This window comes from Grus americana, chromosome 1 (genome assembly GCF_028858705.1).
Source record: "Grus americana isolate bGruAme1 chromosome 1, bGruAme1.mat, whole genome shotgun sequence".
Lineage (NCBI taxonomy): Eukaryota > Metazoa > Chordata > Aves > Gruiformes > Gruidae > Grus > Grus americana.
In genome coordinates this window covers 38,064,243-38,078,446 of record NC_072852.1, presented here as the reverse complement: position 1 = coordinate 38,078,446, position 14,204 = coordinate 38,064,243, and the positions used below count along the sequence as shown (strand labels likewise).

Genomic DNA, 14,204 nt, shown 5'->3' with positions numbered 1-14,204 from the left:
AGGTTCCTGCTGAGCAGAGGGCGACGCGCGTTGCCGGCGGAAGGGAGCACAGTCGTGTTTCAGTGTCCTCAGATCACTGAGCTGAATTCCCTAAACAAAACACGCGGCTGCTAAAATTTTCATCTGTCTCTGTCAAATAAAAGTTCTTAGTCTGCCAGCTTTTCCTTTGCATTCTTAAATATTACTATTTTAATAGCAACATTTGCTCACCCGCACTCCGGCTTGGAATTTGATGTTTCCCTGTGTGCCCCGAGTGGGTTCTGTGCACGAGGGGCTGAGACATCCCAAAGCTGTTTGCTAGAACTGACCAGTAATTTTCCTGTAAGTTGTCCCATCAGGAAATGCTGCTTTGTGAAATGCAGGATATTTCCCGAAGACATACTTTGTAGTAATATTTCATTCTAGAAAGAGCAGAAAAAAAGTATTTTGCTTATGTTAAAGCAGAATTGTTTTATATAAGGTGTTACAATAAAATGCATTTATCCTATAAGGATGAAAAAATTGCAGCAAAGCATTTCAATTAAAAAAAATCAGTTAGGGACGTTACAGATATTCTTTTGTCCATTTTTATTATGGAAAATATATTTAAGCTTGTAGAATTTGCTGTGAAAGGGAAAATCCTGTTACAAGCCAGGTTTGTCTTCTTTCTCTGTGCTGCTTCATGTTTTGTTTTATGTCTTGTATTACCGAGGTGTTTGGCTGTGCAAGAAATAGTATTTTCTCAGTTTGTGGTTGACCTTTTGATTGCTTAAACTTATTTGCCATATGATATCTTTACAGTCCAGCCTTCTGTAATTTGTAACTTAGGTATACAATACTTTCATAAAGATGCAATGTAGAGTTAATGCCTAATAGATCAAATGAGAGAGGCAGTTTTAAGTCTTGAGTCTCCTAAAGGACTGTGGGACCCATTGGGTTGGTATTTTTTGGATGAGACTTTGGGCAATGTGGTCTAGTGGAGGGTGTCCCTGCCCATGGCAGGGGGGTTGGAACTAGATGATCTCTGAGGTCCCTTCCAACCCAAACCCTTCTATGATTCTATGATTCTGTGATTCTATTTAAGTCTGGAAAAGAGGGTGTCACTTGTGAAATAATTAGTCAAATTTAAACAGAACCCCGTCGGGGGCTGGTGGACTGTTTGGTTTAGGTCTTTTGGAGGGTTTTTCCTTTATAAAAATCCAAATGGTGTATTTTGGAGGACAAGCCAATAGACTGAGCCTTGTGTTTTCATATAGGTTAACTTGCTGGGGTGGGCTCTTGCTCGCAAGGCGTGTAACGCAGTGTGGACCGAACGCCAGCACTCCCGCCATGAAATATACGTTGAGGTCTCCTTCAAAGGTAAGCCCTGCAGAAAACCCACACAAATTGGGAGCAACTGTTATTAATTGAACCATACATTTTTAATATTTGTATACCCTGAGGTGCAAACTAGACTTTGAAATAAATTATATTTCATACTCCAAGTAGTGCGTGTAATGATGCACAAAGGGAAATGAAGTTTCTGAAGGACTCTCTGCTTTGGGTTACCCAGGGAAATTTTACAAATAATCATCCCAGAGACAGGTTTGTATCAACTCTGCGCCTGGGGGAAATAATCTGGTGGTGCCTTTCGGTGCCTGTCCATGCCCCACGTCTCGCCTCCTGCCTGGTCAAGACTTCTTGTGCGGCCGTGGTGGCTCACTTGTGTCTTCAACAGGGTAACGGACACAAAAACACTTGTGGTGGATAGGAATTGAAGCATCACTTTTCACCTGAATTACAGCGATTTTTTTCCCTCTCTCTCTTTCACGTGTTGAAACATCGGAGAAAACTAGTCTTGAAGTGTCATGCCACTTCCCCCGGCCTGTGCTGTGTCCTTCCCCCTGGCCTGACAGGGAGGGGGACCCTGCCGTGAAATATTTCCTGGCCCTCCAGGTACACAGGAGTAACCTGGACCTGGTTCATTGCCTCTTTGGTTGAATCTTTTGCTAAAAATATGGAAAACTCTTTCTAAACGAGTGTATTGCCACAAACCAACCCGACTGCTTCCATCAAAGATGACAAAGAGGTGCCGGGGATGTTTGTGTTGTCTTTAGCAAAGAGGACAAAGAGCCTCAGGGGTGATGTCTGACACTCAGGAGCTTTGTAGGGGCGGCACAGGTTGCACATTTGCCTCCAGACCTCCTCCAAGTGAGCGAGGTGTGGATCGACTCCTCCAGCATTTGAATGCTGCGTTACTTGCATCACGCCACATGGGATTCGGACTATATTAGGGAGATGTGTAGATTTGATTGCTCTCAGGCATATTCTCATTCAGGTTAACAGAGAGGGAAAATGTCCTACTGATGTTGGGGTGAGCACCAGAGATGGCGGTGCAGGACCAGGGAAGTGCTGCTGCCCGGCGCGGGCACCCTCAAACAGGGCTCCTTGCTCAGCTGATGTCTGGGGCGGCTGGCAGATGCTGGGAAATTTGTAAAGCCTGAGCAGAACTCTTTCTTTTTTTTTTTTTTCCACCAAAAGAAGGAAATATTGTGAGAAAGTTAAATTATCTGCAGAAATTGCCTTCTCATCAATTTTATTTAACTAAGAATGAAAACCACATTAAGCACAACTGAATAATTCTATGAGTAGCCTTTCTAATAGATCTCTGGAAAAATTGAGTTTACTTTAGAATAATAATAAATGTACCTGATACTGGAGATAGAACACTAGTGCACACAAACATTGCATTTAAATACTTGAGCCTGCTGGTACACCTCTAAAGTAGGAAAAAGTAAAACCAGTGAAACAGTGAAAACTGATGAATTGTAAACAGAAAATCAAGCTATTTCTATAGCGGTCAAACCAGACACCCAATATTACAATACAGGTACAGAAGAAACTTAGGTTTCTATAGAAAAGCTTGTAAATCAGGTGCTGCTTCACTGAACATATACATTTTTACATTCATACTCCATGGATGTACACAGATACGAATGGCATTTAGGCCTCCAGTACATAAGAAATTATACTAAACTTCTAGTATTTGACAAAGTAAGTTAATTTTTAGTACTGGGAGCATTTTGAAGGACTGCGGTGTAATGAAGCATCAAGGCAAATGTTGCTGGGGCAGGAGCTGGGGCTGGCTGGAGAAAGCTGGGCAGGACCCCCAGCGCTGCCAGCCTGGGGGTGCAGGTGAGGTCTGGTTCTGCGGGTGTGGGAAAATGGGGTCCCTCCGATGGGGGCGTGCTGTGTTCCCCACGCTGCTGCCCCCCCCCCCCCGCCCCCGGCCCCGTGCTCCCTGCTCAGCCACTGCCGGGGCCGTGGAGGGGGGCAGGCTTTTCCCCCCCAACAGACTGCATTGCTGTATTTTATTAGCCAGAAATAAAACATGAAGCAGGAATTTTGCAATGTGCCTGGTTCTACGCTTTTGAGAAATGATATGTGCATATATATATATATATAAATTTGTAATTTTGGAAGAGCAACGGAGGAGAGTTCAGAATTAACTATATGATTTGGCAGCCCCAAATTAGCCACGTTTCGATCCCTATTTGTAACCTTGTACGTGAACCTTATACGTTATTCAGAATAACTTTGATTTAGCCATAAAATAAGCCTTGTGATGTGTATGACAAATTAAAAAAAGGTCTTGACACTAGCTCTGAAATTAAGTTTTGACATGTTCTTGGAATAGTATTCAGGAAAAAAACATTTAAAGAACTGAGAAAACTGTTCAAATGAAATTCAGCTTAAATCTGCAAGTGTTGGTGGATAACCTTGTTGTGTTCACCTGGGTGCTGATTACCAGGGCTGCTGGTGTACTACTGTAATGGCTGTCTCTGAAAACATTTTAGGCTGGGGAAAAAAAAAAAAAACCAATTAAAATATGTGTTGCACTGAGTTGTTTTACAGTACTCAGTAGTTCTCGGTCAAAGCTGTGAAGGATTTTAGGTATTTTCCACCTTTAGCACACTTAAATTGGCTGCTCGTGACTCCAGTAACAATCTCCACGTTAACACTATTTCATCACAATCAAGAAGTCACTGCCAGAAAAACGACCATTTCAATGGCCATCTAATTCCCCTCCAGAGCAGCACTGGTCCCAGGGATTTGTCCCTCCCAGAGGGCAATTCATTCAGATAAATGTAAACCACTTTTTTATGTTGTTTGGGCAGTGTTTATAGATGTCAGTGTATGCTACTGAAAATGCAGGCAGCAGATATTAAGGGGGGGAAATCGATGTGATCCACGTAAATAAGAACAGGCAGGGTTTGGTTTTGGTTTATCCTTGCTGCCATACTGAGTGCAGCTACTATTGATTTCAATCCCGCAAGTGTCTGACCTCCTTTGTACAGCACAACTTGTCTATCTTCATATTTTACAGCTGAATTTATTTTGCCTTGTACATCGCACTATTATTCCATTACTATGCTACTTAAAAAAAATTAAAAAATCAATGCAATTTGTTAATTAAACAAAGGAAAAAACCCCAACCTCCAACCCTGGACCAAAAAGCTGCTCCTGGGGGTCCGCGGTGACCAGCATGCCCTGACCCTGCTGGGAGATGGCAGCAGCACGACTGGGGATGCACCGTCCTTGTGCTGCCGTGGGGCACAGGCACAGCTGGTTGCAGAGTTACGCATAAAAACTGTGTTCCTGCTGGCTTTGATTTGCATGTATGTATTGAGAAAGGTGGGAGAAAACCTGCTGACTCGTCCAATTCAGCCAGACCCAGTTGATGTTATTTAACACTATTTAATCCCTCAGTCAGCATCAAATTCTGCGTGTCACCTTCCAGCATGTGGGTCTGCCGGCTCTTGCCATATGTTGGTGAGAAGTTAAGGAAATATATTGCTCTTCTCCCCCTTAAGTCTGGCTTAAAGCAACCGCACAAGTTTCATTCTTCCATCTGGCTGGGTGTTGTGGTTTAACCCCAGCTGGCAGCTGAGCCCCACGCAGCCGCTTGCTCCCTCCCTCCCATTGGGATCGGAGAGAGAATCGGAAGAGTGAAAGTGAGAAAACTCATGGGTCGAGATAAAGACAGTTTAATAGCTAAAGCAAAAGCCGCACATGCAAGCAAAGCAAGACAAGGAATTCATTCCCCACTTCCCATCACAGGCAGGTGTTCAGCCATCTCCAGAAAAGCAGGGCCTCATCACACGTAACGGTGACTTGGGAAGACAAACGCCAGCACTCTGAATGTCCCTCCTTTCCTTCTTCTTCCCCAATGCTGAGCATGACATCGTATGGTATGGGATATCCCTTTGGTCAGTTGGGGTCAGCTGTCCCAGCTGTGTCCCCTCCCAACTCTTTGTGCACCCCCAGCCTCCTCGCTGGTGGGGTGGGGTGAGAAGCAGAAAAGGCCTTGGCTCTGTGTCAGCACTGCTCAGCAGGAACTAACACATCCCTGTGTTATCAGCACTGTTTCCAGCACAAATCCAACACACAGCCCCATACCAGCTACTATGAAGAAAACTAACTCTATCCCAGCCAAAACCAGCACACTGGGACAGTGCATCAGATGGCCTCGTCCTTGACCTGCCATTTTCTGTTTTCCTCTCTCCACCAGTTTTGGCCTTGTTGACGAGTAGGATGGCTGAATGAGAGGAACTGAAACACTGCGTTAGGGTTACAGTCCTGTGGGGCCTGGGGCAGAGGGGCGGTCAGAGGAAGGTGGGGTATCCAGCGGGGCTGTGTGCTGGGAGGGGGCTGGAGGGGCGGCATCAGCCATCTTGGGGCTGAGGCCGCTGGGTCCGGGCAGGCTGCGGCACTGCGGTGAAGAGAGTGAGTGGCACCTCCAAGTCACACCGTTGCTGGTGTCATGGCCCCTCCAGCAGGAAAACTTGTTTATGCCGGGTCTGCCAGAGCTGTAGTGCCAGCAGAGACCAGTGCTGTCAGCTCTGTGATCTGCAAACGCCCTTGCAGAAAGCAGCAACGGAGTAGCTGCAATTACAGTGGTATGTTCAAACTAGTGGTTGTTTTAAATTTTTTTTTTAACAGTAATCGAGCTGTGTTATCTAACTGGATTTTAAGGTGCTCAATTGTTGATCTATTTGGCCTTTCATATATTACAGAGTTTGTTCCCCCTCCACCCAAGAGCCAAGTTCATGGAAAATGCACTATTCTTACCTACAAGAATGGTACGTTCATCCTGTACCATCTCTGCTTAATACTTAGGCTAGTTTCATGTATCCGTACCATCCAGACCGATGTAAAGGCTCGTTGAGTGATTGTGGCTCCTTCTGGACCGGTTAAGTCTCTGTGAGTCTCAGAGAATGTAATAAGCTGTGTGTTTCTACCAAGGAGAACTTAAAACCTGGGCTGAGGCCTCTGTGGTTTCCTCACACTGGCCGAGGAGGCGTTTGTGCAGACCGGGGCAGTGCTGCGTCCTGGAGCTGCACGTGGCTCGGAACAGCGATTTTCAGTGGTGTCCTGGGAGCTAAACACCCTGCTGCCACTGCTGCTCGTTTTCTGTTCAGTTAACACACTTTTCTCAACAAAACAACTCGTCGCCCCTTTGCTTTACCGAGTGCCAGTAAAGTCAGCGGTTCCCTAGTCACCCGCCAAAACCTCCATGAGAGCTGGGCTTTTTTCCACTGCAAAACCTGGAAGCAAGCTAAGAAGCGCAACACCGAAACACCATGTTACACAACAGGAGGAGGCCCCTCTTCTTGTATTTTCTTATTTATTTTAAAACAGATCAAAAGGCACCACAGAAGCCTCTCTCCTCACCAGTGTATGGGCTGACTGTGGAAACTGGGTTACGCATCCTCTGGGCTGTGCAGGACTTTGCTGTCCTCTCCTGCATGTCTTAGTCGGCTTTTGTGCGGTATGGGACAAGGAGAAGTACCCGAAGTAGGTCACTGGAGACTGTGATACAAAGGCTGCCACCAAGGGCTGATCGATGAGCCCACTAAAGAACAGTTGTGTTACGGCAGCTTTCCCAGCACGAAGAATGAAAGCCCTGCTCTGAGCTGGGGTGGCCAGGGTGCCCGCCCCCCTGTACCGCCTGCACTGCCTGACATCTGTCCCCTTCTCCCCCCGCTGGCAGATGGTCCTCGACCACAACAGAGATGACTTTGAAACCGTCCCCTTCAGCTGCAGCTCCTGCTCCTTATTATTTTTTAAGCAAGGATGAGAAGTGGGTTTCCAAGTAGCTCTTCTTCCCCTAAACCTGTGTAAGCTGGGCAGCACGGCAGGCCTGTTTGGGCAGACACAGTCCGAGCCCAGGAACATCCTCGACAACATCGGAACTGTGGCTGACTGTCTCTCGTGCGGCCACCAGCCTGACACTGATGGCCTCCCCGGCTCTGGAGCCAGCTGCAGAGGCGCATGTACTGCCACTGTTACTTGGACATAAAGTCACCGAAGATAACCTTTACCATGGCACTCCCCCCACCCCACCCAGCGCGATGGCGTCCCTTTTTCTGCTGTAAGAAATACCCCCTAGGTAGACTTTCAAAATTCTTTTCCCTCTGAGACCGTGTGTTTAAAACATGGAAGATGGAGTGCTTTTTGGTGGCGGGGTGCTGGCCAAGTGGGCGGTGGTTCCCACAGGCAGCAGGAGCGGGGCCAGGATGGCGACCGACCACGTGCAGTTGGTGGCTCTTTGCGGGAGTCTTCAGGTACGGAGGGACGTGGGTGGGCTTACAGGGATGGTGCTCTTCAGGTCGGGCAGGAGCCTGCCCGGGCACAAACACTTCTTCAGGCCAAGATGGCGATGGGACCCGATGCAGGGTGGGGTGTGGGTGGCCGGGGGATGCTGATTGTTTCCTCTTTCTAGGGAAGGTAAAGGTGTATTGGCAACCCACGTTAAAAGATACGGCGGCTTACGTGGCAAAACTACACGCACAGACAGAACTATCTTCTTTATTATAAAGATACACTATGAGGAACAAACCTGAATGTATACTGAAGCTTGTAATGGTACATGCCAAAAATGTACAGTACTATACATAAAAGTGCATTGTCACAACAGATTAACAGTACATTTCTCTTCCAGAACTGTGAAATTTCCATGTTTTTATTTGTTCTTCGAGAGTGGAAGGAATGCAATGGGAATGCAGCCATACACGAACAGGGAAGGATGCAATGGAAATGCAACAGTACAAGAGCAAGGCTAAAGCTCCTCTAAAATTTAAAGGCACTTTCACATGTACATACTACAGATGTACATTGACACAATTAGGTAACAGTCAACAAGCAGGAAGCTACCAGTACTGCAATTTATCAAACTTGACAGTAAAGGACAATACTGATTGGATTAGGTGTGCAGGAGTTACCCTTTAGTACGTCTGTAGTTGTAGCAGTCTTTCCTGTTACATATCCACTTACTAAACTTTTAAGTATCTATAATAACCATCAAACTACACATTTAACTGTGTGAATGCACTAAGTGGATGCATTCACTAAATGCACTGTTTCTAATATTTTCTTTTGCTAAACAATTTCTAATATAAGCATTATGGAGTCCAGTACAGTTATTTAAACATACAAAATTCCCTATGCAATTTAAAGATACAAGTATCCATCTCAATTATGCCAGGTGGGTTAATTTAAAAATGCTAGACTTAAAACTGCATGTAAATGAAAGCTGAAATTCCAGTTTGTTCCACTGATTCTAGTAAACTGGGGAACTACTTGAAAATATCTCTGGTCCCAACCAAGTGAACAGACCCTACAGACCAGTGCTGGTCTGCAGCTGGGGCCAGCCTGGCCTTAGGCTCTCGCCCTGGCCTTAGGACCTCGCCCTGGCCTTAGGACTAGGCAGTATGGTCGAGAGGGCCGGAGGTTCACTGACCGACACTGCACAGTCCGCTGAGGTGGATTAAGACTTTGCCTCTAACCTAGACGCACGTGAAGTCTGCGGCTGGATTGAAATGGGTTGCAAATACCACGAGCAGTTTGGTTCTCTGAGGCGGTTCATGGGGTTCTTTTCACACCTTGGGGCTTTGCATTACCTATCTACAGGGTGTAAACCAGAGCAGGAGTAAGTTGCTCCTAAATAACAACAGGAAATGACTCCTATCACCTCAGTAATAATGCCTGTCAAATTTTGTCACTGCTCTTCTCCTACCAAACTCAATTGTTTATCTATAGGAAGTGGTACAACTCCAAGCTTTCCAATGGTGAAATCTTAATACATGGAAAGACAGATCTTAAAGTCAGTTGTACTGCTGTAGGTGGGCCACAATGGATTTTTTTTTCCCCATCTTCTTCACTGAAACTTATTTTATGGATTGGATGTCGGAAAATATATTCACAGAAATAATATTATGGCTTACTGTTGCAATGTGCAAAACAGCTGTACATTTAGTTCACGCCTAACAAAGTTCAACAACAGAGCGCTAAGCAAAGTCGACAGTCTTCACTCACACAGACATAAGAAAGGTACTGATTTCTGCCATTAAAAACAGAGGGGAAGGGGGGGAAAAGTGGTTACAGAAAACTCTAGTCAGCTTGAATCTAGGTGGTAGAAACTCAGCTGTCTGTCCTGCGAGCGACCCCTGCATCGCTGGCAGGAGGTAGTCCCTCTTCAGAGTTCCCATCGTGCTGCTGTCAGCGTAACGGAGGATGCGCGCAGAGCGTTTGCGCTGTGCAAGGCAGCCAGCGGAGCTGGGTCAGCTCGAAACCCTGACTATTACAGCTCAAATCGTGTCTTTAATTGGACACTCAGCAATAAAGTCAATGGGATACTTTGCTGAATTACGGTGGAGTTGATCCTTTTAATCGCCTATCAGCCAGCCTAATGGACCAACAGGTTCACGTACTCCCCAGAGCCTGACTTGCTCAACTATGAACTCTGAATGAATTTAGCTTTTGTGATAAATGCGGTATCAGGGAATGAAGGTCTAGCTCCACGGGAAAAGGTATGCTATTACAGAGGACAGGAAAAGGAGTTTCTGGAGATGTGCTTTGGCTGTGACCTGGAATGCTGCTTTTTATTGGTGAGAGCAATGTGATCTCCAGATCCATCCAGTGCTTGTCTCTCGTGAGACTGCCAACAAGAAAGCTAAAACTTGGTGCCAATTGTGAGAGTTGTGAGGGTTTGGTGGTTTTTTTTGGTGTGTCTTAAATAAGAAATGTGGCCTGAGATGACTTAGATATTCCACACAGACACTTAATCCTCACATGCTAGATTTCAGCTCTTATTAACCTGCTTGACATTTGGTTTGGTGACCCAGAAATGAGAGGTCCCACCTGCCCCCCCCCCCTTAAGTTTTGTGCAGGATCTGTTATTGTATAGCTACAGTAAGACTGTGAAGTATGGTACAACGTGGCAAGCTGTTTGTGATCTGTGTCGTTTTTATTATAAATGGTGCAGCATCAAGTTTTCAAGTAAGTCTATGTTTGTTTTTTAAAACGATGCACAATTGTCCAGTTTTTCTTTTAATTGAAACCATACAAAATACAAATGCCCATGTTAATGTAGCTAGTTTCAGACAATACATTCAAAAACACTGAAAAACAAAGCCTCTCCAGTTACAAACATGAACAAATGCTGCTATGGAGCCCTGACTTCTATCGTTAATCCATCCCTTTCCCTAGCATACCCCAGCCGGGCACTGTGGGTGGCTGAGCTGTCTACATTGTGCAAGATTTGTCGGCTGGACCCTGGGAAGGAGGGGAAGGCCCTATGCTAGGATTTGTTTTTGGAAGAACAATAGGTTTTGGCCTAAGAGCAGGAGGCTTCAGCTGCACTCCCATTCTAGGGGCCACCATGGGCTTGAAAGTACTCATGGTGTCACTGGAAGAACTAGTGCTACGGCGGATCTGAGGCTCGGAGCTCCTTAAAACAACGCTGTGGAGAGGGCTGAGGGACTCCGTGGAGGTGGCAGGGGTGGGGGTGTTTTTCATTTGTTCCAAGGTGTCCAGCACAACATCGGGGGCGTGCTTCGCCGAGCTCTGCCGCTCCAGCTCACGGAGCTCGTTCAGCGCCGTGTTCATCGTCTCCTCAATGTCCTGGGTCAGAGCACAGAGAGAGTGGCACGTCATTCGAATTGCTACTGAACACAGCGCACTGGAGGAGCAGGGGGAGGGGGTGAAAAAATGCATGATTTATTTTGCCAACCATCCTCTCTTTAAAGAATATTATAGTGCTAAAGCCAATTTCCACCAGATTTATTTGAAAGACACTACGATTAATGTAGTATGGCAAAGATGGCAGCTTTAGGTGGACATTACAAATATTTAACCTGTTCACATGAGTCAAAATTCAGCTAAAAAAACATTTAAAAAATCAATTAAACTAAATCCTGCAAGCCATTTTATTAAGTGATTGTCAGGACAGTGGATATTTGCTGAGCAGCATTTTTAACTGTGAAGATTTCTGTCATCTCTTGGGTACTGACAGCTGTGAAGATTTTAGTCCATTTGCCATCTCTTAGCTGACTGCTCCCCTCATCTAGTGCCCCAGGTGTTCAGGATCTGTATTCCCTCACGGGGATTATAGACCAGGTTTTGTAAGGAAATAAAACTTATGCATCTATCAGCTCTTCTCTCCTCCTGTTCCTCTGAGTTGAATTTTAAGCAGAAAAAACCCGTAAGATATTGTTCAGTGAGATTACCCAAGAAATTATTTTTTTCAGCAGGATTTCTGGCATAAATGCTAAAAGAATGCACCAAGACACTAGTTTACTACTTTTCAGTGGTACTGAGATACAACTGAGGTTAAATATCTGGTGTTTCCTGCTTGCTCACAGTAACTTTCATGCAGTTTAATCAAAGTTTGGGTTCTCTCACTGCCAAATGATCACCAGTCTACGCATCAAAAAAAAATAGCTTCAACCAAACAGCACTGTGTGTGGTTCCAGAAAAGTAAATAACTTATAGTAAAATAAAACAGTAACAACATTTACACTTTCTAACTCTCTAATGCACAGTTCAGCTTTCTGACCCAAGCATGACAGTGCCTTCTATCCCTCGTTGGAAGCAGAGTTTGAAAGCAAGCATCACCAGTACATTAAATTTTCAAACATGAGTGCCAGCGTTATTGTAAAATACTTCTGCAATCATATTGTACCCTCAGGGTGCCCCCAGTAATCATGTTATACTACCTAGACAAAAGGCGAGTTCTGAAGACAGCGGTATCTGTTTGCTCAAGAGCTGTTACCAGCTCTGTACAACAAACCAATTTGATGATCGGGGTGCTCCCTATTCCATCCTTCTCACCTCTTCACTGCCAGGAATGAGACCGGTGAGTGCTCACACAGGGACAAGATGGCCCATGATTTACTTATGTCTTGCACATCATGTTCTTAGGCACAACTACAAGCATCAAATCAACATATGGTATGAACTATAGGAAAACCATGTAAAATCCATGAGACCCTGGAATGTAAATCTGTGCTTTGAATGCCAAATGGTTGCTACTAGCCAGTCAGAGCACTTTTCTGCAAAGCAAAATACTGAGAAATAATTGAACACTAATTACATGCAAGTTAGGATAGGCCAGCCTTCATCAGAACACACAGATTTACATAGCTGTTGTAATCACATACTATCCTAGTGTTCTGGGTGGCAGAGGCAATTTCATTATGGTACAACAGGAAAATAATTTCTTTTTATTGCTACTGCAAATATCTGTTCCTCCTTGTGCTTCTTCTATCCAGGATCCCTTAACGCATCTTCTTTCACACGCAGTCTGTTTAAAAAGCTAAGTAAGGATATTCTCCCGCACGCACACTGCTACCAGTGTAGGTGCTCTGCGCTACACTATTCACTGAGACTTGGTCCTCAGAAAATCAGAGTGACATAGAACAAAGAAGACACAAACCTGAGCTATTGACTCTGGGTCCAGTGGTTTATGGTCATTGAAACCTGTGTACTGACCAGATGATGTAGATCTTCTAATTGGAGGGCTATCAATCTTCTTTAGAGAATCGTGCCTACTGATGTTAGTGAGACTGCCGTGTCCAGGTCTACGCCTCCTTTCAGGGCTGTCGGCATTGAGGTTGCGATTCTGAAGGAGGGCTCTGGGACTGCAGTGAGTTGCCAGGTTGGGGGAACCTAGCTCCACGGCTGAGTTGGAGAGAGGGTGAGGTGGGTGTACTGGGCAGTGACCGTCACTGCTCCTGCCGGGGCGTCTGAGAGGAGGTGGAGGTTCTGATCTCTTTCTTTGCCTGCACCAATGAAGAAGTGGTTATCAGACAAGTTGTAGTGACCCACCACCAGCACATGGAGAAGTAATTGCTGTGTCACCTGAGCTGTGAGCAGTACTACTGAAAACACGTTACGCTCAAGCTTACCTTCCTAAATACACGTCAGAGTGACGGTCAGTGGGAGAGTTCATGTCCTTTGATGATGACTTGTCCTCAGTTATGGGTCCGCTGCTGGCCTCACTGTCTGCTTTTTGGCTCAGTGTATCTGAGAAAGTATCATCCCTGAACAGAACACACACGGTGAGATGAGTCAGTGAGTCAGGTGTCACAAAGAGCTGCTTGGCACTCCCAGATTTTAATCCCCTTAAGAAAAGCAGGCATGTTATAATGCACTACAGCCCCTCCATGTCTCCAAAACCTGCTTATAATCCTTCTGTTTACTGAGCTCTTTACATTTTGACTGTAACCCTTCTGCAAACAAGAACTTTGTCTTTCTTGGCAAAGCACATGCTTCCAGCCTTTGCTATGCTGAAGTTAAATGGCAGCAATTGCTACAAAGAGATAGTCAAAATAGGTGCAGCAGCATCCATCTCTTAATGTACTGGGAACATATCCATAAACAAAGTAGCTTAGCCTCATAGTAGCTTTTGATTAAGAGCTGTCAATTCAGGGCAATGAAGACAGAGGCATCCTGCATAGAAGGCTAATCTTTAATCTATCTGAGCCTTCAAACCACTGTTCCGTTTGGAAATCACTTTGTTAATCGTTTCAGCATGTTTTTACACCCCACCAAGAACCTAGTCACACCAGACTGCTTACATATCCTGCACCACTATGTACTGGTGAGGGACAAGGCCATCAATTCCGTTGTGCCTTCCTTCCCACCAGTCTTCAGATGCTCGGTGATAGAGCAGAAGGGAAGCTCCTTTCTTGAAAGAAAGTTCTCGTGCAGATCTTCCAACATAGTCAAACTTGGCTATAGCTTCTATGGGCTCACACTCTGTGTAGGGAGGGAAGAAGAACGGATATTAGATTCCACACCAGCTTATCTGTTAATTTTGGTTTCATAAAACCCATTTATTGCATTTTCTCAGTGCTCATTCTTATTGAGCAGAGCTGACAGAAATCAGGTCAGCTAAGGCA

The 14,204-nt window shown here is 45.3% G+C and overlaps 1 protein-coding gene across 2 annotated transcripts in view; it reads right to left on the bottom strand.

Moving 5' to 3' along the window:
• Positions 1-7,827: 7,827 nt before the first annotated feature.
• Positions 7,828-14,204, bottom strand: part of SRGAP1 (SLIT-ROBO Rho GTPase activating protein 1) — a 157,249-nt gene continuing 150,872 nt past the window's right edge. For both annotated transcript variants that reach the window (XM_054813319.1, XM_054813320.1), the window contains exons 19-22: positions 13,881-14,061; positions 13,209-13,343; positions 12,737-13,082; positions 7,828-10,923 (exon numbers count right to left, since the gene is read on the bottom strand). In XM_054813319.1, the coding sequence (XP_054669294.1) occupies positions 10,546-10,923; positions 12,737-13,082; positions 13,209-13,343; positions 13,881-14,061 (1,040 nt within the window). In that variant the 3' untranslated portion in view covers positions 7,828-10,545. The remainder of the gene's footprint in view (positions 10,924-12,736; positions 13,083-13,208; positions 13,344-13,880; positions 14,062-14,204) is intronic.